General features: G+C 36.1%; 1 protein-coding gene across 1 annotated transcript in view; it reads right to left on the bottom strand.

The window, feature by feature from the left end:
• Nucleotides 1–306: 306 nt before the first annotated feature.
• FAM98B (family with sequence similarity 98 member B) overlaps nt 307–11456 on the bottom strand; it is a 37939-nt gene continuing 26789 nt past the window's right edge. Inside the window, exons 7-8 of the mRNA XM_049613306.1 lie at nt 4640–4807; nt 307–2349 (exon numbers count right to left, since the gene is read on the bottom strand). Coding sequence (XP_049469263.1) covers nt 1951–2349; nt 4640–4807 — 567 coding nt within the window. The 3' untranslated portion in view covers nt 307–1950. The remainder of the gene's footprint in view (nt 2350–4639; nt 4808–11456) is intronic.

Below are 11456 nucleotides of genomic sequence, written 5' to 3'. Positions count from 1 at the left end.
GAGTAAGATATTAGGGTCTAGATCACCCTGGTTTTCACTCAAGTGACATTTATAGGAATGTATAAACAGCAGTGGTCCCAGCTCCAATACAATTCCAGGAGCAAGTGATAAACTTGCATAACACAGTGAGTACAGTGGATAACCCAACAGCACTCCTATGAAAGTACACAGAGGTGTTACAGAAATGGATAAATTAATGTTTCTGCAATTATTTGCCATAAACCTCTAGTGATAAAAGAAGTTAAAGTAGTTGGAAACCCGTTCTGTATCAGCAACTATAGTCCAGTAGTCTTTGATTATATATTTTTAAAAATTATTTATTTTTCAGAGTTCATAGCTATTGAAAAAAGTTTTTTCTTAATTATGGAAAGCCTTTTTTTCCAACTATCACAAATGAAATTAAGTATATTCATTAAATATAAACACATTTTAAAAATCTATTTTACAAATAACCTAAAGTTTATGTTTTCCTATCCTGAACAAATTTCTTTGAAGAGTTAGCTTGAAAAATACATGGCAAAGACTGCAGCATATTTACCCTTAAAGTTTTAACATTATTTTAGATTTCACTATAGGGTTTACTGGAAGCAAAACAACAACGAAACTGCCAAATGCCAAATACCATGTGTCCACTGGTACTCCACTTTCTATCTGTTGAGTTTGTTAGATCAGAGGAAGTTGTTATGCACAGGTGTTAACCAGGCGCCCACACCAGGACATTTTATAGTGGACATGAAAAAACGTGTGTGACTATCTTATCTAGCTCTCTTTACTAAAAGAAGAATGCAGTACTGAGCCCACTTCTTAAACCATTTACAACAGCCCTCAACAAATCGCACTGTACTTAGGTCTTTATGAAACAGTTTGAGAAGAGATCAAGTGTCACAATCCCCATCTGACAGATGAGGACAAATCAGTCCTTGAGAGCTGTGGTCGGTTCACCTCACAGCGCCCCTGGGCTAGTGCCATGATTCAAATTCACAACTCCTCATCTCCAAACCTTTACCTGTTCCAACCACCAGACCACATGTAACCATTCACTAAGCCGGTTTCCCAAATCTAGCTGTGAATCAGAATTTCTAAGGGATGCCTTGAATCCTGCCTCTGATGGACTGAAACAGGAAATAACTGCCCTAATCCTGAGCAGTGCAGCTCAGCCTGCCTTTTAATATTCAAACACCTAAAGCGATGGCATAAGTGATGAAGAGACCAATTTATATGAGTATTTTCTACATCGTAATGTAAAATTACTTGTCTTAATCCCTTCAGAATAAATTCTGACTTCAGTCTTTAACTTTGCTTTGTCAAACAAAATCACAGGTTTCAAATCCACTTGGAAAATAAATCAAATATGCATTGCAAAAAGTAGATGTGAGCTTCAATTAATGGAACTTTAACAGAAGCCTGGCGAGAAATTGTTTCCTAAAGAAGAGCAAACAGGTCATGACAACTACCTATTGAACACAACTATCAGATAAGTCCCTTTCCCTATTTCATAAAGAATAATTAACAAATACAAAACACAGCCACAGGAATACAGATGAGGCAATAGTCTATATTCCTTTCCATTACAAGTGGGGTAATTTATGTTTCAAACCTGAATAAAATACGGGTAACAATCTAAATTCAATCATGACAATAAAATACTTTCCATTTTCCAAGTTTGATGGTAATAAATATTTACATTTTTAAAAATAATTTTTGTTCATTTTTTGTTTTTTAAAAAGACATGCTCAAGGGTACACAGAATATGGAAAAATCATCACTTTGTCTAAGAGATCAAATGGTAGTATAAAAACAATGCTCTTACATATTAACCCAATTTAAGAATGATAACAAGGAAGCTAACATGGGGTTTACTTGAAAGCTGACATTCAAGTATGTTACTTAGAACACTACACCTAATGTCCCTACCAAGAAGTAAGCACTGCTATCTAATTTTGGTGGTTTTTAATACCTTCTATATCCACCACCACCTCCCCCATATGGATCTCCATAACCTCGTCCCCCATAGCCCCCTCCTCTTCCACCATAGCCTCCTCCTCTTCCACCATAATCTCCCCTCCCGCCATAATCTCCCCTGCCTTGGAAACCTCCTCCTCTACCGCCCCCTCCCCCACTTCCACCCCACCCTCCTCCGCCACCTCCTCCTCCTCCCCCACCACCTCCCCAACCTCCTCCACCTCCCCAGCCACCTCTTCCACCCCCACCACCTCCTCGACCACCCCCACCACCCCAACCACCCCTTCCGCCGCCTTCTTGTCTCTTTTGCCAAGGGGGCATTTCCGGGGGCGGTGGTTCAATTTCATTTGGCCTTCCTCCTCTGTCAGGCACCCTTCCCATCAGCACCTGTGTGAAGAAACATGGTCTTTCAGTTTCTAATATTTTAGAAGTTACAATTTAGATAAAGGATTTAAGTGGTACTGAACTTACTCTTCTCATAAGGAAACAGAAGCCAAACATTTAAGGACGTGGAAGTATCAGACATGCAGTACAGATTAATATTGAAAATATGTGATATGTGAAAAATTCCTCACAACATGGTATTATTTTTAAATAATCTGGGGAATATTTCAGAAACTTAAAGGCTTTTTTAATTTCTCCTTATTTAAATTTGCTTACCAAAAAAAAAAATTTTTTTTTTTTTTGAGAGAGAGTGAGCCCATGCATGTGCATGCATGAGCAGGGGAGGGGCAGAGGGAGAGGGAGAGAGAATCTTAAGCAGACTCCCTGCCCAGTGTGGAGCCTGATGTGGGGCTCAATCTCACAAGCATGAGATCAGAACCTAAGCTGAAATCAGGAGTCAGACACTTAACTGACTGAGCTGCCCACCTCTGTTTACCAAATTCTGTAACAAATGTAGTACCCACCACACTAAAATATTTTAAGCAGAACACTTTCAATATACGTAAACTATTCACCCTATATTAATTAACTTCCTATCTATACAACAACTCTGGACTTTCCACTGCCATTCATTTGGTCATGGGTTATCCAATAAAAGACTATATTCTAAGCACATTTTATTTTAACAAAGTATGAAGTATATATAATGACATGTGGGTTTAATGAGACGTCAGAGAGGAATATAATGACTATTATCCAAGGTATTATTCCAGAGATAAAAGGATTCTCAATGAACTATTCCCTTCTTTGAAACTTAACCTCACAAACTTTCAATGATACCAGTTACTATATTATTATACAGAAAAAAAAGACTTAACTAGGCTTTCTTAACCATGCTTGACAATACTTTGAAGGATAAGTCAGGGAAGAGTTTGGTTTAAGTCCCCAACCTTCTGTATAAAGGAGCTACTTGATATGCCCATAAAGAAAAACAGACAGTGGTGAGCAAGGAAGCTAGGAAACTAGCTTCGTGCTAGTTTCTTTCAGGAAAGAAGGTACAACAGTAAATGCCTCAACCAAAATGACCTATAAATCAACTGGGTTCTACTTCCATTGATCCTCTAATCAAAACCATGTTTTAGTAATTTATGTCATAAACAAAAAACAAGTACAACACCCTTACTATGGGCCAAAGTTTGAAGAATGCAAACACTCTTTTAAAGTCACCAATAATGTCCCAATCACCAATGAAAAAGAGCTTTTCTTGGTTGTTATTTTCATTGGTCTCACTATCAAACATGCTACGTGGATGGCTATATGGGGACAGTGTTGCAAGAACTGGTAAGACTGCCTTCAAATAATTAGACTACAAACTTGGAAAAGAGATGGACAATGTCACTTAAGAAGTAGAACTCTTAATCTGGCAAGACTAGATCATCGCCTGATAGAAGATACTAAGTAACACATTTAAAGACAATACTTTCAGAAGCTAGAGGAGAATGATCTAAAATGGAAGAGAGAGGAACAAACACTGGTGACTAACTCAGCAATAACTAACTTTACATACAAACCACCCCTCTAGCAAGACATCCTGTATAGAGAATACTTTTTTCACTATACCGAGTGAGGAGCAATGTTTTAAAATTGCCCAAATCCCTTCTGGTTTTTTGCTCTTTTGTAATAAACTCTGCCATACATGGCACTCAAACTGACAAATCTAGATTAGTTTATCACTATTGCTGCTATTGTAAAGTAAAAGATTCGGTCTCTTTGAGCTTGTTTAAAAGCAGTGTTGGAGAAATGGATCTATACTCTGAATCAGAAAATGGAACCTCCAAAACACTCAGTAACTTGCCCAAGGTGATTTCTCTCTGCAAATGATACAGCTAGGATGTGAATCCTGATCTGTATGACTCTCAAGCAAGTACTCTTCCTTCCTTCCCAAGTATATAAGGAATCTGTTAGTACTTAAATACTACACATTTTTACTGACAAAAAAAAAAAAAAAAAAGACATTCTTAGAAGGCAAATTAATTCTTGCTAAAGCTATTGACAAAAACAATTCTTCATTCTTCCAATGCAAATTAAACTGTGGCTTAATTTATCAATACAGAAATTCAAATGAACATGCACACACAAAACATAACTAAGCCTAGATGAACTGAAATGCTTTCACCACTCTCTTTCCTAGGAGTTTACCAAGCTACACAACAAAAATGGATTAAAATCTGTAAAAACATCAAATGAGGATGTTATAAATTCATTCTCCATTGCACTGAAAAGAAAAACCAACCTTATTAATGGCACATGCCGTCTTCTCTCGGCTGGAGCCGCTACTTGTTCTAATGATCTTGGATAGATCTTCACGAGCAGCAAGTAGATGTGCCAATGTAATCGTTGTCTTCGGTGATAAAGCATAACGCTTCGGCTGGTAAATTCTTGCTATGTCATCTGTTTTTACCTAAATAACCAAAGTTAGGGGGGAAAAGGAACCAAAGAACATTTCAGTGAAAGAACAATAAATCATAATCTTCAGAAAGAAAAAAAAAAGAGATCATGCACAAGCAAAGAAATGGAAAAGAGCAAAATATTAAATAGCTCATCATTTGTATGCAGAATGAAAAAAACAGACCAACAGATCCCTAAAGAACACATAACTACCAATAACAAGTCATTAAAAAAGTAACACACACAAAAAGATTCCATCCATAGCTAATAACAAAATAGCTGAAAATAACTTTAACCAAAAATCACTTATAGGACCTTTAAGAAGGAGACATTAAGTAAAGCTTATAAAAACAAAAGGAAAACTTGAGTGAATAGAGAGAAATGCCAAGTTTCTGGATAGGGACAGCGAGTAATGTCATTTTCCCACCACATTAGCTTATAAATGTATCATAATCCTACTGGAATGGTTTGTGATAGGATGGGGAGAAAAAAGGAATCTAAAGTTAATCCAGAAGCTATATATGTAAATACAACTGAAAGAATTTTGAAAGAGGGCTAAATATTAATATGTGATATATCATCATCAGTCTTAACAGCTCACATTCCTTGAGTAGTTATTAAATATGCCAGGATACTGTCCACTTAATAATCATTTCTAATTCTTAAAATACCTTTTAAAAAATGGTTGCTTTTATTATCCCCTTTTGCAGATGGAAAAAGAAATGAGACCGGGAAAGCTTAAACAGTTCCCCCAAAATACACAGAGTCCCAGCTGTGCCTGGCTCCAGCTGACCCTGCCTTACCCCAGGCACAGGTAGAGATAACAATACACTATCCTACCTCAGCCTAAATAGGACTTGGGGTAAAAATAGACTGATGAAACAAAATAGGCAAATGAGATTCAGAACCTCATAAATACATGAATGCAAGAAATGACAGAGGAGGCATCAAAGATCAGTGAGAAATGGGGGAAGGGAGTAAAAAAAAAAATCAGTGAGAAAGGAATGGATTAATTTTTAAATGGTGTTGGAATGAACTGTTGAACAATGGAACAGTAATAAGGCATACCATATAACAGAGAATTCCAAATACACTAAAGAGTTCAGTGTTTCAAGTTTTAATTTAAATTGAAAAACTTACCTATATCATAAAGATTAAAATTTCTATACATCAAAAACATAAAACAAGTGGTGTAAATATATTCCACAAATAAATCAACTAGCTAACTTCCTTAATATATAAAAAGCTCAATCAAAAGGAAAACAGGAAGACCCAAAGGGGAAAAAAGGCAAGACAAAAAGAAATTTCGAAACAAGAGGAAATTCAAATGACTAATAAGCTTATGGAAAAAAGTTAAACTTCACTAATAATGAAAATATACAACTTAAAACAATTTAGTCTTTTTAACCATCAAGTTAGCAATCAAACTGTTAATATTCTAAATATTAAACAAACTAAAGTGAGGACAAAATTTCATTTACTCTATTGGCCGGAGTTTAAATTCATAAAAACCTTCCAGAAAACAATTTGGCCATGTGAATCAAGAGCATCAAGAGTCATAAGCTTTGGGACACCTGGGTAGCACACTTGGTTAAGCATCCAACTCTTGATCTCAGCTCAGGTCATGACCTCACAGTTTGTGGGTTGGATCCCTGTGTCAGGCTCTGCACTCTCGCTCTCTCAAAAAAATAAACTTAAAAAAAAATTTTTTTTTTTTTTTAAAGAGTCATAACCTTTGACACAGTAAATTTCCACTTAGGAATCCACCATAGGAATATACTTTGAAATTTACAAATAAAAATTACATATATTAATATTCCTAGCAATTAACACAGGAAAAAAACGTATAAAATAAAAAAGTAAACTATGGCATCTATATATGATAAAATATAATGCAGCCATAAAAAGGATACTGAAAGGAAGTACTGTTATATTAAAAAACAACGGATGAATCTTGAAAGCATTATGCTAAGGAGCCAGACATAAAATGCCACATAGTGTATGATTCCACTTATAAGAACTGTCAGAATAGGTAAATCCAAAGAGACAGAAAGCAAATCATAGTGGCAGCTGCCAGAAAATGGGTACATGTTTCTTTTTAGGGTGATGGAAATGTTCTGGAACTAGACAGTAGTAATGGTAACAAAAATATAGTAAATAAACTAAAAGCCACTAAACCGTACGTACACTTTAAGATGGTGAATCATATCTCAAAAAAAATAAATTAATTAAAAATTAACTTAAAAAGAGTATTAAAACTTTTAGAGCTACAGGACAATGATCACAATATGTTCAGTGAAAAAAGCAAACTATAAAATTATACTCACAATCCTATCTCAATACTAACAAAATAACAGAGAAAAGAAATCAGATTATCCATACTAATATATATAATCTTTCTGAAGGGCAACTCTGCAGTATGCATCAAAAATATTAAAATCTACTTATACATATTATTTCATCAAAAAATCCCATTTTAGAAATGTATCATGGACATGAACAAATATTCAGCTGCCAAGGATTTCATTAAGGGTCAAACAGATAAAATTAAAGAAAACCTCAATACCAACAGAGTATACCTAGATGGTAAAATATCCTGCAGAGTTTAAATGCTAAAGAACAGTATTTTATGAGTCATTCGACAATCTCAGACACATGAAATAGGGGGAAAATAATAATGATGTGTTAAATTTAACAAGAAAACCTGGGGTCCAATGCATGTATTCATATAATCAATTGAAAAGGATCAAATGAAAAGACAAACTGACCCTAAGAAAAAGATTTTTAAAAATCATCCAAACTAAGGAATAAAGAACAAAAACACAACCTCCTTTACCTAAAACATGAAGAAAAAAAACCAAGATGAGAAGATAAATATCAAGTTACTTCCTACAGGCATATTTTCTCAAAGTCCCCAAGATGAAGGCTAGTAAACAGTCAACGTGCCCATGAGTCCATGCCACTCCAAATGTTCAAAGAAAACAACCTGTCAAAACTTGTTTTTGAGCCTGCCAGCTCAGGTCATAATCTGTGCTAACAGCTCAGAGCCAGGAGCCTGCTTCAAATTCTGTGTCTCAGTCTCCCTCTGCCCCTCCCCTGCTCATGCTCTCTCTCTCTCTCTTTCTCTCAAAAATAAACATGAAAAAAAATTTAAAAAAAAAAACTTGTTTTGGATTTCTGTGTAAACTTAAGGTCCATACTGAAAGTATCCTAAATTAGTATATTAAGATCCTTTTAGTGCACTACATTTCATAGTTTTCCTTATATTCTTAAATTCCTTTTCATCATTAAAATTCTATCAGGTTAAGCTGGAGACCCAATATATAAACAAACTATTAAATTTATAAAACTGGTACCTCCCATACAGTGATTGACACATATGAGGTGCTGAATAAATGTTTTTTGAAAGAAAATACATGAATGACAGCTCTACAACTCTGCCTTATAGCTATTCTATGATTCCTATGCTCAAATGTTTCTCAGAGGACAGTTCAGATGGTGGCACGGGAGGATCCTGAACTCACTACCTCCCCTGGTCAAAACAAATATGAAACTACATATAGAATAATTCCCTCAAAAAAAAGCCCTGAAAACTGAATGAACAGAGCCTCCACAAGGAGGGACTAAGAGGAATCAAAGTGGCAGAGACCTCCTCCCCCCCCCCAGAGGGGGGGAAAAAACCCACACCACAACACAACAATCCACAGACAGGAAAGAATTTCAAAAACATGGAACTTCTTCCTGAGGAGTGAAGGGTTGGAGGTCCACACAGGTACTCCAACCTCTAGATCCTGCACAAGAGAGAAGAGAGCCCCAAAGCCAGACTTGGAAAACAGAGATTACATCCAGGAAAACCATAGAGCTACAGGGAACAGAGAACCTGCTCTTAGAGGGCTCATGCTGCTCAGACAGGCAGGCAATTGCTCAGACACACTCTAGAGACAGAAAACACCGTCAGGGGCCCTTTTGAAGATCACATTCTACTTTGCTAGTGCTGATGCTAGCAGGTGCCATCTTGGAACTCTCAATCTAACATGCTAATGCTGCTGGCACCCCACTGAAAGCCTCACCCACTGGCCGAGTCCTAGAACAGGGAGGTATACGTAGCTCACACAGAAAATGCCTCTTGAGCATGTGGCTCTGGTGATGAGGAGGGAGTGCACTTCTGGGCCCCACAGGACATCTCCTATATAAAACCACTCCTTTAAGACCCGGAGAGAGGTAGCCAATTTGCTCAACACATAGAAACAGAGTCAGACAAAATGAGGAAACACAGAAATATATTCCAAATAAAAGAACAAAACAGGCGCCTGGGTGGCTCAGTCAGTTGAGTGCCCAACTTCAGCTCAGGTCATGATCTCACAGTTCATGGGTTCAAGTCCCGTGTCAGGCTCTGTGCTGACAGCTTGCTCAGAGCCTGGAGGCTGCTTCAGATACTGTGTCTCCTCTCTCTGCCCCTTCCCGACTCATGCACTGTCTCACTCTGTCTCTCAAAAATAAAGAAATGTAAAAAAAAAAAAAAAAAAAAAAACTTAAAAAAAAGAACAAAACAAAACCTCAACAAAAGCTCTGAATGAAACAGAAGTTATCTTAAACAGAGTTCAAAGTCAATGGGCATAAAGATGCTCATCAAACTCAGAAGAATGGATAAAGTGTAAGACAGTACTACTGTTCAAAAGTGTAAGACAGTACTAATCAAAGCTGAAACATGCAACAAATGAAACAAAAAAGAGGGAATCAAAAAGCATATTAGATGATAAAGAAGAACAGAAAGTGACCTGGAAGATAAGGTACTGTAAATCACCACCATCAGAACAACAAAAAGAAAAAAGAACTTTTAAAAATGAGGATAGTTTAAGGGACCTCCAAGACATCAAATGTACTAATATTCACATTCTAGGGGTTCCAGAATGAGAAAAGTAGAAAAAACAGGCAAGAAAACTTATTTGAAAGAATAATGGCTGAATATTTCCCTAAGGAAGGAAACAGACATTCAGGTCCAGGAAGCAAAGAAAAACCCAAATAAAGAGATCCATACCATTGCACATTGATAATTAAAATATCAAAAGTTAAAGATAAAGAGAGAAACTTACAGGAAGTGAAAAACAACTAGTTATATACAAGGAAACTCTCATAACGCTATCAGCTGATTTTTCAGCAAAAAGCCTGCAGACCAGAAGGGAGTGACATGATATATTCAATGTGCTGAAAGGAAAACTTACAACCAAGAATATGCTATCCAGCACAGTTATCATTCAGGATTGACAGGGAGGTAAGAGTTTCCCAGACAAGATAAAGTTAACAGAGTTCATCAACACTTGCCAGATCCCAAAAGAAACATTAAAAGGATTCTTTAAGTAGAAATAAAAGGCCATGACTAGAAATAAGGAAATATATGAAAGAAAAAAATCTCACTGGTAAAAGCAATTACATAATAAAGGTAGGGAGTGGATCAACCACTTATAATGCTAGTATGAAAGCTAGTATGAAAGCTAAAAGACAACAGTAGTAAAAACAACTATAACTACAATAATTAGTTAAGGGATATATAAAATAAAATGACACAATATATGATGCCAGAAACATAAAACACTGGTGGCAAGGCAGAGTATGCATTCATTAACATATTCTAAGTGACCATCAACTTAAAATAGACCACTATATATATAGGTTATATGTGAAACTCATAGTAACCATAACCAAAAACCTTATTAATAGATACACAAAAAATAAAGCAAAGAGAAGCTAAACCTAACACTGAAGAAAGGCATCAAACTACAGGGAAAGAGAGCAAGGGAAGAAGACAGGGAAGAACTATAAAAATAACCAGAAAACAATTAACAAAATGGCAATTAAGTACATACCTATCAATAGTTACTTTAAATGTTAATGGAACAAATTCTCCAATCAAAAGGTACGTGTCCGTTTTGAACAGATAAAAGAACAAGGACCATTTATATGCTGCCTACATGACACTGTAGATCTAAAGATAAAAAAGGATGAAAGTGATGGAATAAAAAAAGGTATTCCATTCAAATGGAAATGAAAACTGGATACCAATACTTTTATCAGACAAAACAGACTTTAAAACAAACACCATAACAGAAGATGAACAGGGGTATTGCACAATGAAAAGGAGGTCAATCCAACAGAAGGATATAACATTTGTAAATATTTATGTACCCAACAAGAAAGTACCTAGATATATAAAGCAAATATTAACAGACATAAAAGGAAAAGTTGAGAGCAACACAATAATAGTGGGGGACTTTAACTCCCCACTTACACCTATGGATAGATCATCCAGATAGAAAAATCAACAAGGAAACACTGGCCTTAATACATTAGACCAAATGGACTTAATAAATATATACAAAACATTACATAAAAAAGCAGAACATACATTCTTTTCAAATGCACACAAAAAATTCCCCAGGACAGATGGCATGTTAGGCCACAGAAATCTCAATAAATTTAAGAAGACTGAAGTCCTAGAAGGCACCTTTTCCAACGACAACAGCACGAAACTAGAAATCAATTACAAGAAGAAAATCGGAGGTGTGCCTGGGTGGCTAAGTTGGTTAAGATCCAACTTGGGTTCAGGTCATGATCTCGTGGTCTGTGGGTTCAAGCCCTGCATTGGGCTCTGTGCTGACAGCTCA

The sequence above is a fragment of the Panthera uncia genome (assembly GCF_023721935.1).
Source record: "Panthera uncia isolate 11264 chromosome B3 unlocalized genomic scaffold, Puncia_PCG_1.0 HiC_scaffold_1, whole genome shotgun sequence".
NCBI lineage: Eukaryota > Metazoa > Chordata > Mammalia > Carnivora > Felidae > Panthera > Panthera uncia.
Note: the sequence above shows the minus strand (reverse complement) of the source record. Positions and strands in the feature narration are given on the sequence as shown.